This window comes from Tupaia chinensis, unplaced genomic scaffold (genome assembly GCF_000334495.1).
Source record: "Tupaia chinensis unplaced genomic scaffold, TupChi_1.0 Scaffold148488_1, whole genome shotgun sequence".
Taxonomy (NCBI): Eukaryota; Metazoa; Chordata; class Mammalia; order Scandentia; family Tupaiidae; genus Tupaia; species Tupaia belangeri.
The window spans coordinates 251,143-268,106 of NW_006208337.1; the positions used below are offsets into that span (position 1 = coordinate 251,143).

The 16,964-nt window shown below is 44.5% G+C and overlaps 1 protein-coding gene across 1 annotated transcript in view; it reads left to right on the plus strand.

Moving 5' to 3' along the window:
• The window catches only part of PRKDC (protein kinase, DNA-activated, catalytic subunit), a 203,018-nt gene that overhangs the window by 56,685 nt on the left and 129,369 nt on the right, over window positions 1–16,964 (plus strand). Inside the window, exons 27-31 of the mRNA XM_006170448.3 lie at window positions 3,118–3,344; window positions 4,456–4,550; window positions 6,722–6,821; window positions 8,612–8,745; window positions 11,659–11,913. Of these exons, the coding sequence (XP_006170510.1) occupies window positions 3,118–3,344; window positions 4,456–4,550; window positions 6,722–6,821; window positions 8,612–8,745; window positions 11,659–11,913 (811 nt within the window). The remainder of the gene's footprint in view (window positions 1–3,117; window positions 3,345–4,455; window positions 4,551–6,721; window positions 6,822–8,611; window positions 8,746–11,658; window positions 11,914–16,964) is intronic.

Sequence of the window (16,964 nt, forward strand, 5' to 3'; positions counted from 1 at the left end):
CCTCTCTGGATGCTCAGCCTGCCAGGGCCCGGCATGAGTTTAAGCTACTGGGTCTGGGACTCTAACCGTGGTCGACTATGTGGGAGTCCAGCAACATAGCCATTATGCTAACAACTGGTCACAAGCCTGTCATTTTTTAAAAAGCTTTTTATTTCTTTCATGAGAGAAAGTCACACAAGCATTCCCAGCAGGACCCTCCTGCAGTCTGCCCTGAGCCTTGGCTTTCCTCTCTCATGGAGCATGCTCATGCCAGGCTGCTCAGGGGTAGCCAGGCTGAGCTCAGGCTCTTCCCATGTGGGGCTCGTGTTAGTACCCCAGTGTTACCACACAGCCCATGAGTGTGTTTTTTGTTTATTAATTGTGGAATCAAGTTCCAGGAGCTGGCAGGTGGCATGGTGGTTAAGGGTACTGGACTCCCACAAGGCTGACAGTGGCTCGATTCCCGGGCCTGGTGACATGCTTTCTCACTCCCCCTGCCCCTGTCCTTCTCTGGCCAAATTAAAATAAATCAACAAATAAATAAATAAAGTTAATTCTTAAAAAAAAAAAAAGTTCCAGCTAAACACATGCCAAGTTTGTCCAAATACATGTCCTTTTTTTTTTTTTTTTTTTAAGAGGATTATTTTATTTAGCTTTATTCGTTTTAATTTGACGAGAGAGAGAGACAGAGAAAGAGAAGGGGAAAGTGAGAAAGCAAGCTGCCAGGTCTGAGACTCGAACCGTGGTCAGCCTTGTCGGAGTCTAGCGCTGTTAACCACCACACCACCTGATGGCCCCACAGTCCTTTAATCTCATATCATTGCACTCTGATTCCAGTTTGTATCTGTGTGTCATTTGCTCTTCAGGTTTGTGATGTGTCTGAGGACTGAGTCGGTTGTGGGTTTATCTCATGGAGCACAGTGGGAGGTAAGGCTGGGAGGGAAGGAGTCAGGTAGGAAAGCTGAGTGCAGCCTGGAGGCCAGTCCAGCATGGCCCCAGGGTACCCACTGAGCAGTGCATTCTCAGAGGGGCCCTGGCCCCGAGCCCTGTCGTTGGCACTGGAAGGTACGGAGCACTTAGTGATACAGTGGCACGGTTATATCCTAGTTTAATTCCCCGCCATGTCTGCCACTGGGCCCTGCCTGTAGTGCATGCAGTTCATCATTTTTAATTTGTGACTTATTTGCATTCAGGTGGATTTATTGCAGTGTTTCTCTTTTTTCAATTTGTCAGAGGGCACATGCATTTGCCAGAGAGCGAGCGACAGAGAGAGGGTGAAAGCACCCCCCCGCCCCATGGGGAATGGTCATGCTGCAGCCTTTTCTCCTCCATCTCTCCCTCCGTGCGGGATTTTGGTACACAGTCACATGTCTTTAAGCTGCTGGGCCAGGACTGAACTGCATGGTCAAGTCATGTGGGATCTAGTTCCCTTAACTACCAGGTCACAGGTCTGTCCCTCTAATGCTTCTCTTCTGAAGTTTCTCTTTTAGTTATTTATATTTTCCCTTTTTGATCCTTGAAGGTACCTTAAGCTGAGGCCTTCAGAAAGGAATCTGGTAAGATAGCAGTAAAGTGGGCCAGCCTGTGGTGGCTAAGGTGGCTGGATCCCACAAGACTGATTGGTTTGAATCTTAGACCTGGCAACTTGAAAAACATACCAGGTGTGTGTGGGTGTGTGTGTGTGCGTGCGCGGGCGCGCCCAGAATCCCAAAAGGAGGCCCAAATGGAGAAGGGATAGTGGAATGGCCGTTTTCCATGTGGGGTGCCCATGCCCCCCGTGAGTACACACACCTTCTAGAAAATTAAATAAAGATAGCAGTGAAGCAAAATGAGATTGATAAGGAAAGAAAAGGCAACGAAGCCGGGGAACTGGGCAGCACTGCGCTCCATGGCAGGAGAGCCCTGAAGTGTGTGCACGCCTCTTCCCTGAGCACGGGAACGACCTCTTCCCTCCTGGTCTCGGGAGACCCTCTGCAGGTCCCTTAGCACCACCATCACAGAGTTCGCATGTGGCGAGCAGCACAGCTGTGAGGCAGGGCGCCCTGATCGGTGTGGAGGGCACTTTTTCTTCATAGATCAGAGGGGAAATAATGCTTAGAGGGAGACTAAGCCATTAAATAGGCCGGTTCCTCTGTGGGTTTGGCCAGGTCTCATTAGCTGGCTTCTATAGGTGTTCGTGTGCGGTGCCATGATGGGACGTCTCTAAGAAAGCAGTGTTCAGAGTCTCGCCTCTGTGTGGTGTCTCTGTAGCAGGACAATGTCTTTGAAACACCAAGCATCTTGTTCTCTTTCACCTCAATATATAAAGCATCATGGATGCTTTTAGGGACTAAAATTGACAACCACAGAAATTTTTAGGCTGTAGCCACTGTGTTTTTTTTTTTTTTTTTCTTTTTCTCTTTTGGAGAGGTTTTTGCTATAGGGCATGTGCACTCGCCAGACAGAGAGAGACAGAGAGACAGAAAGCGAGAAATCACCCCCCAGAGGGGATGGCCATGCCGCAATCCCTTCTCCTCCATTCTCCTCCCGGGATCTTGGGCACGCACGCGGACGCGCCCGGCGTGAATTTCAACCCACCGGGTCCGGGACACGAACCGCAGTCGACCACGTGGGAGTCCAGCGACACAGCCATTACGCTAACTGCTGGTCCCTTTTTTTTTTTTTTTTTAAAGAAATAGCACTGATATTTTTTTAAAAATTATTTTATTGAACTTTATTTTATATTTCTTTTTAACTTGGCCAAAGAGGGACAGAGAGAGAGGGAAAGTGAGAAAGCAAGCCACCAGGTCTGAGACTCGAACCATGGTCGGCCACGTGGGAGTCCAGCGCCCTTAACCACTACATCACCTGCTGGCCCCCGCCATTGTGTTTCTTCAGGGAAAGGAGAAACTGTTTTGTTATAATATAGTTGAAGGACTGTATGGACTTCAAGTCTTTTGTATGGACTGTTCAGTTTAAAAGGAAGTTTTTCATAATGTCAAAAGGAAATCATGATTTGAGTGTAGATCCGATTGATTTTACTAGTGTTTATTTTTTGACTAGTAATAAACTGAGTTTTGTAATGTGCTCTTAATAAGATCAGGGCATTCAGGTTTTTTATGGTTATATAAATGAGTGATAAAGGCCTCTTTGTTTCAGGATGGAATTGTGGACCCCATTGACAGTACATTAAGAGACTTTTGTGGCCAGTGTATTCGGGAATTCCTCAAGTGGTCTATTAAGCAGACAACACCGCAGCAGCAGGAGAAGAGTCCAGTAAACACCAAATCTCTTTTTAAGCGACTATACAGCTTTGCACTCCACCCCAATGCTTTCAAGAGGCTTGGGGCATCACTTGCTTTCAACAATATCTACAGGGAGTTCAGGTACGATAGCCACGTGGTGGGGAAGAGTGCAGGAGATGCTCTTTCAACATCGAGTAGTGACTTTTGCGGGACTTGTGTTTAACTACATGTTGGCATATTTGTATAGTAAGTGCGTAGGAACCCATGTGTGTATTAAACATGAATCCAGGCCCCACAGTGGCGCAGGTAGCAGGGTTCCAGTGCATGATGCTGGCACACAGGGGAAGCCTGGATTCGGACCCTTGCCTGACCTGAACATGCCAGGTGTACCCTTGTGTACTTGGGATCCTGGCCTGGGTGCTGGAGGGAGGATTGCGGTGTGATGAGACCCTGTCAGGGGTACTTAACTCTGTCGGTCTGTCTGATTTTCCCACTCTTTTATGAAAATAAATAAATAAATAATAAAGATTTAAGAATTCAGCTTATATTCAACAAGCTTAGAAAGTGCTGAGAGGACCCAACAGGTGGTGTAGAGATTAAGTGTTTGATTCCCACGTGGCTGACTGCATGGTTCAAATCCTGGACGTGGCAGCTTGAAAAGCATGCCAGGTGGATGAGTGTGTGTGCCCAAAATCCTGAAAAGAGAATGAAGGAGAAGGGATTGTGATGTGGCCATTCCCCCCTTGGGGGCTGCTTTCTCACTTTTCCTCTCCCCATCTCTCCGCAAGTGCACGTGCTCTGTGGCAAAAACCTAAGAAAATAAACTGAAAGGGAAACGCTGAGAGATACGTACAACCCAGTACCGGTACTGCGGTGCTGTGCCGCTTCTTCTCTGTCCTTTCCGCCTTATTGTTCTCTGCAATGAGGCTCAGTGTTCTTTTTTTGTTTCTTGATGTTTTTTAGAGGATTTTGCCTTAGGGCACTTGTGCTCACCTGAGACAAGAGAGAGAAAGGCAGAAACAGAGATAGGGAAAGTGAGAAATCACACACACACCCCACCCCAGGTGGCATGGCCACGCTGCAGTCCCTTCTCCATTCTCCTCCCCAGATCTTGGGCATGCATGCACATGTGACGGTGTGATTTTCAAGCCATCAGGTCCGGTACTCGAACCACTGTCCACCAGGTGGGAGTCCAGCGACACAACCACTGAGCCACTGCTGGTCCTGAGGCTCAGTATTTTTTATGTTACAGGGAAGAAGAGGCTCTGGTGGAGCAGTTTGTATTTGAAGCCCTGGTGACCTATATGGAAAGTCTGGCCTTGGCACACGCAGACGAGAAGTCCTTAGGTGCGTCTCATTCCAGCACGCTGTTTGCTTGCCATTTCTGTTTGCCTTCCAGGACTGAAGAGCTTGATCGTTCTGGAGTTAGGTTCAGATCATTCTCCCATGAGTTATTTTCTCTCTCACCTCCCCCATAAATACATCTGCTAATTAGAACAGGAGCCTCAGATTTGGTTTGTAGAAAGTTCTCTTATTCCCGCATCCTCTTACGATTCACTTTGGCAGCCATAGAACTTGGCCTCTGGTTGATCGGAGACACTGCCCAAGTTGGTGGAGTTTTTAAGCCAGTCAGTGGCTCTGATGACACAGAACGTGAATTATCTCCAGACTCCCACTGCTCAAGCACACAGGGGGCCATAGCCACTGAGATGTGCCTTTGAAACGACTAAGATGATTTAGCAAGCAGGTCTCATTAAAAGGTGTGATAAAGCTATTTCATTCTGATTAAGATATGATCATATCTGTAGATGCTGAAAAAGCATTTGATACAATTCAACATCGCTTCATGACCAAGACTCAGCAAAATGGAGGTAGAGGGGATATTCTCCAACATAATGAAAGCCATGTATGACAGACCTACTGCAAGTATCATGCTGAAGGGGGAGAAGTTCAACGCTCTCCCTGGAAAGCATCGAAAACCGGAGAAGGAAAGCTTGCCTGCTTTCTCTCCATTCGTTTTCTTTCTTTTTAACTTCACAAAAAGTTAATTATGAAAACGCACACGACCTGATTCCTATTCATCGTAAAATAGGCTTCTTGAGGGGACATGGGTTTTCTCTTGAGCAGCCGTTACTTGTACTCGTCCCAAAGCTCTAACATGAGAATACTTCATCCTCCTGTCGTCATGTCCCAGTATTTGGCTGTCGCCCACCAGTTGCCGTCTCCACACACCCCTCTGTCACAAGATTCATAAATGGATCACGTCCCCGCGTATTCCTCGGACATGTCTGCCACCATTTAATTTCAGTGATAGCTTCTTGTCTAAGTTTGTTCAGTCCTGGAGGGTGGGCTTTGCTCATGGTGCCTACTCAGCAGGCTCCGCGATGCCTTTCTCTCCACTCCTTTTCAACATAGTGCTGGAAGTCCTAGCCAGCGCAGTCAGACAAGGACGTAAAATAAAGGACATTCAAATTGGAAAAGAAGTTAAGCTGTACCAATTTGCAGATGATGTGATTATATACCGAGAAAATCCTAAGGAGTCCATGAAAAAGCTTCTAGAAGTGATCATTGAATTCAGTGAAGTTGCAGGATGTGAAGTCAGTGTACAGAAAGCTATAGCTTTTCTATTCAGTGATGTACAGACTGAAACAGAGTTGGAAAAAGCAATCCCGTTAGAATAGCTACAAAACAAGATACCTAGGAATAAATCTAACCGAAGAAGTAAAAGACCTTTATAAGGAAAACATGAAAACTGAAAAAATAAATGGAATATGACATTAAAAAGTGGAAGGACCTCCGGTTCCCGTAACTGCTATGCTATGGGCCCAGCCCGGTCCTGCAGTCTCTCTCTTTTTGTTTTTTCTTTTTTTATAGAGAGATTTTTGCTATAGGGCACGTGTACTCACTGGAGAGGCAGAGAGAGACAGAGAGAGAGAAAGCGAGAAGTTACCCCTGGGGGGATGGTCATGCTTCAATCCCTTTTCCTCCATTCTCCCCTTGGGATTTTGGGCATGCACACACACACGCCCAGTGTGTTTCAAGCTGCCGGATCTAGGACTAGAACTGCAGTGGGCCATTTGGGAGTCCGACAATGTAACCATTACACCATCTACTGATCCCCCAATCCTACAGTGCTATTTTTTGGTAAAGAATTATTTTATTTAACTTAATTTGTTTGTTTATTTAAACTTGACCAGAGAGGGTAAGAGTGGGATAGAGGCACAGTGAGAAAGCAAGCTGCCAGGTCCGACACTCGAACCGCGGTCCGCCATTTACGAGTCAGCACCCTTAACCACGCCGCCTGCCAGCCCCCCGGTCCTACAGTCTTAAAAATAGCTTTTGTTTTTGTTTTTGGGCATGCAGCGTAACTCATTTATTTTAATTTTATTCTGAATGATGAATGATAATTAAACCTATGGTAAAATGACCTGTTTTAAATAAACTAGTTCTATTACTGAATTACTAGTCGTAATGAGCTGTGGATCTTCTTTGGAAATGTGTTTTCACCTTGAAAATAGGGACAGTACAGCAGTGCTGCGATGCCATTGATCACCTGAGCCGCATCATTGAAAGGAAGCACGTGTCCTTGAACAGAGCCAGGAGGCGGCGTTTGCCACGGTAGGTGGCACTGTCTCCTTTCCATCCGGGCCCCACCCAGGTAATCCTCAGCTAGTACAGGGCAGTCCAGGATGGCTGTGTGAAGTACGAAGGGTTAATTAGTTTCCCAAAACAAGGAATAGGTCGAAACGTGAAGAGTCAGTTTTCCACTGAAGTTAACAAACTTATTTGAAAATGCGTGATTTTTAAAACATTTTATTTTTTAAAAATTTTATTTATCTTACATTAATTTACTTTGCATCATCACAGCATATAAAATGCTGTTTCCCATCCAGAATACACTGTTTATTGGCTTAATCAAGGATATTACCGTTCATGTTATCACCAACAAATAATTCAAATAATTTTCCATTCCTTGTTTCTTAATTTTTTTTTTTTTCTTTCCCCCTTGATTTAAAAAATATGTGATTTAAGGTGTAAGGTATTTGATCTTGGCTGTTTTATCACATACAAATCAAAAAATAGAATTGTAACTGAGACATCTTATCGTACCCCTACAAATACTGAACACAGATGTATGCAGAATTACTTGACTAGAATGTGTGTGAAATGTCACGTAGGAAAAGTCAAGGCATAAGAACTGAATGTTAAAGTATAATAGTAGGACTTGGGCAGACTCGGGATCGTAGAGTGACCGAGGAAGCTGCTCAGAACCACAGTTGCTTCGAGCCAGAGGTGTTCAGTCCTCCCTCCCGTTTCCACACCAGCCTTTTCAGACCGGGCAGAGTTACGCAGCAGCCCCTGCGTGATCTGCACGGCGCCTGGGAGCCCAGCCCTGATGTCGGCAGGCAGCCACGACTGTACAAGCGTGGACATCAGAATTTTTTCTATTTAAATTTTCTTTATTTAAAATGGATTCCTTCTGATCCTACCATTAATTACGTCCGTCATCTCTTCAGGTCATTGATTCTCAAACTTGAGTATACTTTAGAGTTACCTAGAGGTCTAGTTAAAACACAGATTTTTTAAAAAATTAATTTTTAACTTTGTTTTTAACTTTATTTTTAACTCTATTTAGTTGTTTTAATTTGCCCAGAGAGGGACACAGAGAAACAGAGAGAGAGAGAGAGAGAAGGTGAGAAAGCAAGTCGCCAGGTCCAGAACTCAAACCATAGTTGGCCATGTGGGAGTCCAGCACCCTTTACTACCATGCCACTTGCCGGCCCCAGAACACAGATCTTTATCAGTAAGTCTGGGGTAGACAATTTGCACTCATAACAGGCTCACAGACAACGATGGTGCTGGTGGTCCAGGGTGGTCCTGGGTCCACATTTTGAGCAGCACTGCTTTAGCTCTTAGGCCCTCTTTTGTTTTTTGGGAAACATGAAAATATATAATGCTATTCTTTTTTTTTTAAGATTTATTTAATTTTGTTTATCATTATTATTATTTTTTAATGAGAGAAAGAGAGAGAGTGAGAGAACTCACAAGAAAAAGTGAGAAAGCAAGCCTCTAGGTCTGGGACTTGAACCACAGTCAGCCATGTTGGAGTCTAGCACCTTAGCCACCAGCCATCTGCTGGCCCCAGTGGTGCCATTCTTTAAAGAAATGCTTTAAAAACTTTCCCAAAATAAATAAAAAATAAAAAGGTTGACACAATGTGGGACCCTTTTAAGCTGTGATGTTTGGATTAATTTCTTGTAATAAAACATTTAAAGTAAGTCGGATGCCTTTTAATGAAGTTTCTACCTATATTTGTGTGGTGAGTGGATTCATGATCTCCAGGTTCTTGGATAGCTGGACATCAAGTTTCAGGGAGTGCGTTAATGGTGTGTGTTGTCCCCCTGTAGAGGTTTTCCTCCTTCGGCCTCGCTGTGTTTATTGGATCTGGTGAAGTGGCTGTTGGCTCGTTGTGGACGGCCCCAGACGGAGTGTCGACACAAATCCATAGAACTCTTCTACAAATTTGTGCCTTTATTGCCAGGTATAGTGGTCCGTAAGTTCTGTACAGTGACAGGTTTGGCTTTTGCCAGTAGCTTGCAGATTGGGTTTATTTTAAATGTGATCTGTCCGTTACTCAAATGAGTGTTACAAGTGTATGCTTTTAATATTTATTTCAGTGTGTGTGGGAGATAGGAGATATGACTACATTTCTCATTATAGAAGGAAAGAAAAAAAGATACTTTGATGTTAATAGTTAATATAGATGTTAGTTTAGAATTTTAACGTATCTTTATTTCAGTATAGCTTTGTTTTTCTAACCTGTCTAAAAGAAATAGTTTGCAACCATTGTAGTTAATGTGATACTCAATTAAGCTTCAGAACAGAACTAGCTCATGTAATGCTGCAGCTTTATTTAAGCATGTACTTAATAAGGAACGGCTAGAGTCCTAAGTCTGAGTGGCCTGAGATCATTGTGATAATGGAGGAGAGCAATAAACCTTTGCTTTCCAGTCTTCACTGACTCATTACACTGTACTTATGGGGTTGGAATAATTGCTGAATTTCTAAGGCATAAACACACTGATCTGCTTTCTCCAGTGAGTCCAGACCCATTTTGGTAGCTTTGAAGTGAGGAAGCCATGCCCCAGGAGAGAAGCAGCCTGGCTCCCTTTTGCCGTGGGGCCTGTGCTTCTGTGAGCATGGCCAGGAGGCTCTCGCTCAGCAGCAGTGGGGGCAGAGTTCACCTTCAGGCCTTTTTCATCCTGGAACAAGAGGAAAACTTTACCTCATGTGTTTCTAGGCTTCTGAAACTTAAAAGGATTCTCAATTTTCTTCTACTATGGAATATTTAGAAGGCTTTTGTTCGCGGAAAATGCTTATTACTTAAAAACTTCATGGGTTTCAAAATTTTTGCCTCAAAATAAACTCGTACCTTAATTCCACCTTTCCATGCACTTTTTGAAATCCCTGCATACGTTAATATTATAAACTAGATATTTTATATGCTAAGTAATATAACTGTATTTATACTGTATTTTATTTATTTGTGCTCTATAAACAAGTTTATACTATTAATTTTGCATACTCATGGATATGTATATCTGTTTTTAGAGAATTGTTTAAAAAGCCTAATTAGTATTTTAAATGTGCTTATTCTTTAAAGAATAAACATATAAAAATATATTAAAAAGCATTTGCTTTTAAAGGCTTTTAAGTTCTCACAGCAACTCTGTAGTCAGTTAGGAGGGAATGGGAATGGGGAGTGTTCTTCTCATCTTCAGCGGAAACGAGACCCACATGTTACGTGTGAAATGGCCCGTTGGTAGACCATGCCTCATGTCTGATCTCTGACTCGGGACTGTAATTGGAAGTGCACCTTGCATTGTGAACAAGCCTCATTGGCCACAGTAGGGCCACTGAGCAGCGTGGCTCTCATGAGTGCTGGTGTTACCAGGATCACTGAGCCTAGCCTGTTGCTCTTCTCTGCCCCATTGCCCTGGAAATAGCAAGGGCTTCCTATTTTCTAAGCTGAAGGCTAGGAGCCCTGCCTCTCAGCATTGTTCTGTTAAAAGGGTGACGGAAGTGCTCTGTCTGGACGGCTCCTGGAGCCTCCTGAGCTGCGCTTGCCTCTCTCTCTCGGCATCTCGCTACAGTGGTCTTTGAGCATATTGGCGTGCCATGCAAGCTCTCGGGGTAGCAGGAAGTGGGATGGGAAACTGCTTCCTGTTGGACAGAGTGAGCTGTGCGTGCTACTCAGAAGGCAGGTGGGGGCAGGCCTCAGGACACAGGAGAACAGGAGAAACTGGTGTGCTGGGTGGACTCAGGGAGGTTTTCGGAGTGTGTGGGATTAGCCAGGAAGAGCATCTCACCTGACTGCTGTGCCAGCCTCTGGTCCCTGTTCTTCCTTTCTCTTCTGTTGCTCTTGCTAACACTTGATGGAGAAATTAGACATCTTTTTTTCATCCATTATGTTTTCGTTTGTGAAAGTAATGGAGTGTTTTCTGGATACAGAAGCTGCCTCCTCTGAAGGCTCCATCCTTATGGCTGTTGGGGATTCTTCTCTGACTTCATTAGCGTCAGAAGGACTCGACCTTTTCCGAACACTGACTTCAGAGCATGCACAATTCAGTCTCGTGTTCTATCTTTGACTTAGAAAAAGGTTTCATACCTGAGAGAAAGTAACTTTAAAGCATATCTTCTGACTCTGTTTCACGGACTCTGCCCTTCCTACGGGAGAGATGCTGCCCTAAGCACGTGTTCACATAGGAACCACTTTGATTCATGTATAGCTTTTTAGCTACAAGATGTAGGTATTGTTAGTGTTCTTATTTACGATAAGGAAACTTGAGAGGCCAAGAGGCCGGTCCCGGTCCCCGCGGCTAACCAAAAGCAGTTACAGCACGCTTCCATGACTTACAGGGACAGTGATATTTAAGGAAGAAGGCAAGGGAAAGGTAGTTTTTACAGCGCTTCCAAATGTGTTCAAAGAGACTGAAGAGGTTGGGCTTGAGGGTAATAATTTTTTGGTAACAATTATAGGGACATAGATAACAAGTGCCATAGTAGTGGAATCAAAAAGGATTGTCCCATGTCATTTTGACCTTTCTTTTTTTTAAGAGAGATTTTTGCTATAGGGCATGTGTGCTCTTCAGGGTGACAGAGACAGGTAGACAGAAAGCAAGAAATCACCCCCAAGGGAGATGACCACAGTGCAGTCCCTTCTCTTCCATCCTTCTCTCATGTACTTGGGTACACATGCAAACACATGCCCAGCGTGAGTTTTAAGCAGCTTGGTCCAGGACTTGAACTGCAGTCAGCTACATGGGAGTCCAGCGACATAACCATTACACTATCTGCTGGTCGCCATTTAAAAATTTTAGTTAGATACAAAGATAGAAGAAATTTACTTATGAAAGTTACATATCTGTGTCTTTTAACCTTGTTTCTATTTAAGGCCACAAAAGCCCTTCCTTATGGCTGGAAGATATCGTTAAGAAAGAAGATGTGTCTTTCCTCATCAGTACGTTTGAGGGTGGTGGCAGCAGCTGTGACCAGCCCTCGGGCATCCTCGCCCAGCCCACCCTCTTCCACCTCCGAGGGCCCTTCACCCTGCGCGCGACCCTGCAGTGGCTGGACATGCTCCTGGCTGCTCTGGAGTGCTACAACACGTTCATCCAAGAGAGGACGGTCAGCGCTCTCGAGCTCCTGGGTAGGTAAAACCACCCCACGTCAGCGCTGTCAGCTCTGTGGGAAGCACCCTGGACGGATTGCTCTTGGCACGTCAGCGCGGCGGCACCGCTGGTAGCCAACAGTGTGGCTGAGTGCTGCGGAGCGGTTCCCCTGTTCTCCTTACTCTCCAGTGTGGGCGCGATGTGGGTGACCACACGCAGCCTGCACAGACCTGCCCACAGCCTGCTTTTCCTTTTTGTTCTCGACTCTTTTTCCTTTTTAAAAAATTATTTATTTTATTTACTTACTGTTGTTAATTCAGTTTGACCAGAGAGAGAGAAGGAAAGTGAGAAAGCAAGCCACCAGGTCTGGGACTTGAGCTACAGTTGGCCATGTGGGAGTCTAGTACTTTAACTACCATGCCACCTGCTGGCCCCTGCTCTCTACTCTTATAAAATAACTTTTGGAACTTTTCATGTACTGAGAGCACATAAAGAACTCCTGACGGGCAGCTGTGTAAGCTTATTCACAGTCTCTACGTAGAGCGTGTTTTTCATAAATTTTCATATTCTTTAAGCTTTTTAATTATTGTCGGCAGTAAATGATGTGGTTTGCAGAGGACTCGACGGCACGTTCTGTGTGTTCCTTGGTTTGTGCTGGTGAAGGGGAAATGGCCACTCTCTGTCTAGTGGTGCTCAGGGGGCTCTGCTCCAGCCCGAGGCACCGGGGTGTGCTGCCAGCCAGCAGGTGCGCCGCCTACCGGGCTCTGACCAGGCTTACCGCAGACACCCTTTCTTAGACTTGTCCTTGGAACATGTTCTGCTATTTAAATGACTTTCGAATCAGAGCATCCACTCTTGTGCCTAGTGGTGATGCTTTACTAAAAGTGCCATTTTCTTCTCTTTAATTCTGTCAGAGATGAAACCAGTGTTAGGGGAATTTGGGAGGAAGGGATTAGGCATTCATTTTTTTTTTTTTTTTTTAAAGAATTATTTCATTTAACTTCCTTCCTCCCTTCCTTCTAATTTGACCAGAGAGTAAGAGAGACAGAGAGGCAAAGTGAGAAAGCAAGCCTCCAGGTCTGGGACTCAAACTGCAGTTGGCCATGTAGGAGTTCAGTGCCCTCAATTACCATGCACCTGCCAGCAAGGGACTAGGCATTCTTATCTTTGGCTTGAGGATGGTAGAAGCTGAGCCTAGCAGGGAGCAGATGGTATATGTGTGTGCACATTTCATCTGTGCATGCATGTGCACATGTATGCTGAGGGCCAGGAACTCAGATTGTATACACGTCTCCAAAAAGTGGGCTTCTTCTCATGAGATACTGCTCAAAGGACTGGTCAAAAGTTGTGAAACTTGGGACCAGCAGCTGGCATAATGGCTATGTTGCTGGGCTCCCACGTAGTCGACCAGGGTTTAAGTCCCGGACCTGGTGGCTTAAACTCATGCTGAGTGCATGCATGTGTGTGCCCAAGATCCTGAGAGGAGAATGGAGGAGAAGGGATTGCGGCGTGGCCATCCCCCCGGGGCGGGTAATTTCTCACTTTCTGTTTCTCTGCCTCTCTGTCTTTCTGGCGAACATACCTGCCCTATAGCAAAAAAAATAACCTCTTTAAAAAAAAAAGTTGTGAAACTTTAGCCAGTGTTACCTGTTCAATGCAAATCGTATTTTCAATATGTTGTTTTAAGAGATCCCATGTCCGGGACCAGCAGTCAGCGTAATGACTATGTCACTGGACTCCCATGTAGTCGACTACAGTTTGAGTCCTGGACCCGGTGGCTTAAACACACGCAGGCATGCGTGCGTGTGTGCCCAAGATCCTGAGAGGAGAATAGCAGAGAAGGGATTACGGCATGGCCATCCCCCCTGGGGGGGTGACTTCTTGCTTTCTATCTCTCTGTCTCTCTGGTGAGCACATGTGCCCTATAGCAAAAATCTCTCTCCCCCCCAAAGAAGAGATCTCATATCCTTATTTTCAAAATTTAAACAATGTAAAAAGATAGGAAGTAAAACATGAAATCCTTCTCCCCAATCACATCTCCAGTGATACCAGCTAGTAACATCGTAGTGTTTATTCTTCTAAACTTTTTCTGTACATATAAAATTCTATGTATATATTTTATTCTCATTGTTTACTTAATGGAATCATTCTGCACCTTTACATTCATTTGTTTTCAAAAATAAACTTAGGGCCAGCAGGTGGGATAGTGGTTAAGGTGCTGGATCCCACATGGCTGATTGTGTGGCTCAAGTCCTGGACCTGGAGTCTTACAAATCATCCTGAGAGGAGAGTGGAGGAGAAGGGATTGTGGCATGGCCATCCCCCCAGAGAGTGCTTTCTCACTTTCTCTCTCTCTCTCTCTCTCTGGCAAGTGCACGTACCCTGTAGCAAACTTTAAAACAAAAGAGAAAGAAACGAAGTATATTTCTGTCTTTCTGTGTCATGTATATAGCTAGATTCAGTTCAAATGACCACGTTACTGAAGTCAGTGGTCGCGGCGCCGCGGAGCAGTCAGCAGACTGTTGTGGCCGTTTGCCCCGGTGGCAGGCATGGAGAATAGTGTACCTTCTTTCACACTTCAGAGTTAGCAAGTGCAGTTTTTCTCATAGCTTTAAAATGATTGAAAAATTCAGTTATAATTTCTGATTTAAATGTTACCATTTAAATTAAAAGTGTTGACATTACTAAAATATATTCAGTGGACCCTAAGGATAGTAATAATTTTATATTCAATATCGTCAGCTTAACATATCATAATTGTTATATCTGTGTTGCTGTGGGTCTTGCATATCTTAACTTCCTATGCTTTTTCCTTATTTAAATTTTGACAATGAGGGCCGAGATCTCTTAAAACAACAAATATTGGAAATTTTGTTAAGCCCTTGAATTAATATTCTCTCCATACTCTCTGTATTATTTCATCCAAATTATCGCACCCACACTATTTTGTTGAAAAGCGCTGCTTCCTCCGTGAGGCTCAAGCCCTCTTCTGTGCTGCCGTCGCAGTCATGGTCATTGTGCTCATTATGACCACCTGCATGGGTGGGTGCAGACTGATCAGCAGTCCTTGCATGGAGAAAGTAAAATTAGGCCTGCTGTGTACTCCAGTGCAGTGCCATCCTGAGGCCACGTGGGAGGCCCTAGGTTTGCGTCCCACAGCCTCCCTGTGTGTGCCAGTATACACACCTTTGCCCCTGATTCTGGCAGGCTGAGCTGGGGTGGATGGTGGTCGGAAGCCCCTGTTGGCGGTGCCTTTCTCTGTCTCTCCTGTCTGTCTCTCTGTCTCTGCTGTTAATTTTTTTTAAAGCTGGAAAATGCCAGAAAACATTATTGGATGGTATTCACATAACAACAGTCAAATGTCCCAGCAAGGTTCACAGAGAATCAAAGGCATATTCAAATTAGTAACTTAAGAATATCCTGTGGTTCCCAAGTTTATTTCTTACAGCAGCTCTCATGGGACTTGCATAAAGTGTACTATGTATATAAAATTAAATAAGTTTTAGTACTAACACATTTGTTCACTGAAATAAGTGCAATATTTAATATGCTAATGTGCTGATTTTTCTATATTTAACCTACCTGTGGTTGGAGTGTTTCTTAAGGTTTTTTTTTAATCTGTTGGATTCAAGATGTTTGGTATTTGAGAAAGTGATTCTTTTTTTTTTCCCTTAAGCTTATTTATTTCTTGCACTTGCAAGATAGAGACAGCACCCTGACAGGGTCCCCTGCTGTGCTCCACCCTCAGCTTCAGCCTTCCCCAGATCGTGGGCATGTGTGTGCCTGGGGGTGCTCAGGGAGGCCTCCAAACTCTGACCGTGAAAGCTGCCCACGTGGGTCAAGCTCACAAGGCATAGCACATCACCCCTGCACCACTGTCCCGCCCCGGAGCATGTCATTCTTAATGCATGATCTCTTGTTACTTTGAATACATAGTGAGCTGTCACTGAAATTAGTTTTTTTTTTTTTATTTTTGTGGGGGGAGGTTTTTGCTATAGGGTACATGTGCTCGCCAGAAAGACAGAGAGAGACAGAGAAAGAGAAAGTGAGAAATCACCCCGCAGGGGATTATGGCTGCACTGCAATCCCTTCTCCTCCATTCTCTTCTCGGGATCTTGGGCAAGCACGTGCCTGGCGTGAGTTTAAGCCACTGGGTCTGAGATTCGAACCGCGGTCGACCGCATGGGAATTCAGCAACATAGCCATTACGCTAACTGCAGGTCCCTATTTTAATGGTCTTTTAGCTTGATTTAATTTCCTTCTATTTTGTTGAAAATGAAGGAGTGGACATCCTCAGATGTATAGAAGGTTGCTTTACTAAATCATTACCTTTATTCCGTTTTCACTGTATGCCAGTATTTTAAATTGTCCCTCTGAGGCTCTAGAGGGCTTCACACCCTGAGGTAATAAATTGCAGTGAGCCTGGGAGAGGTGAGTGACATGTCTGGACAAGGGTCATGCTGAAGGGGAGAAGATAGGAAAAGAGATCACCCAGTTTTATTTTCAGACAGATCAGATGAATTTTAGGAAAGGCCCATTTGGGAGCCAGTGTGAAAACTGATACCATAAGATGAGCAGTGCCCACGTCACCATAATCTGTCTATTTTGCCCCTGTGAAGGGCATTCAGGTCGTTTCTGGTTTTTTTCATTATTAGCAATAATGCTAAAGTGAGCATTCTTAGATACACATCTTTACATTGTGACTTTTAATTTCTAAAGTTAAAGTTCGAGTGTTAGAGCAAAGCAAGGGACCAAAGCATGTTTTTGTTGTTGGTTTTTAGACTTTTACCATAGAACGCGTGTGCTCAGGGATTTTAGGCACACATACACACACACAGTGTGATTTCCAAGCCTCTGGGTCTGGGACTCGAACTGTGGTCGTCCATGTGGGAGTCCAGCACCTTAACCACTACACCACCTCAAGTGTGTGTTTTTTTTTTTTTCTCTCTCTCTCTTTTTTTTTTTTTTTAATTAATTCACTTTACACCATCACAACACACAAATGAATTTTCCATCCAAAATATACTGTGCATTGGCTCAATCAAGCACATCCACATACATGTTCTCAGCAAATAATTTTCCAATTCTT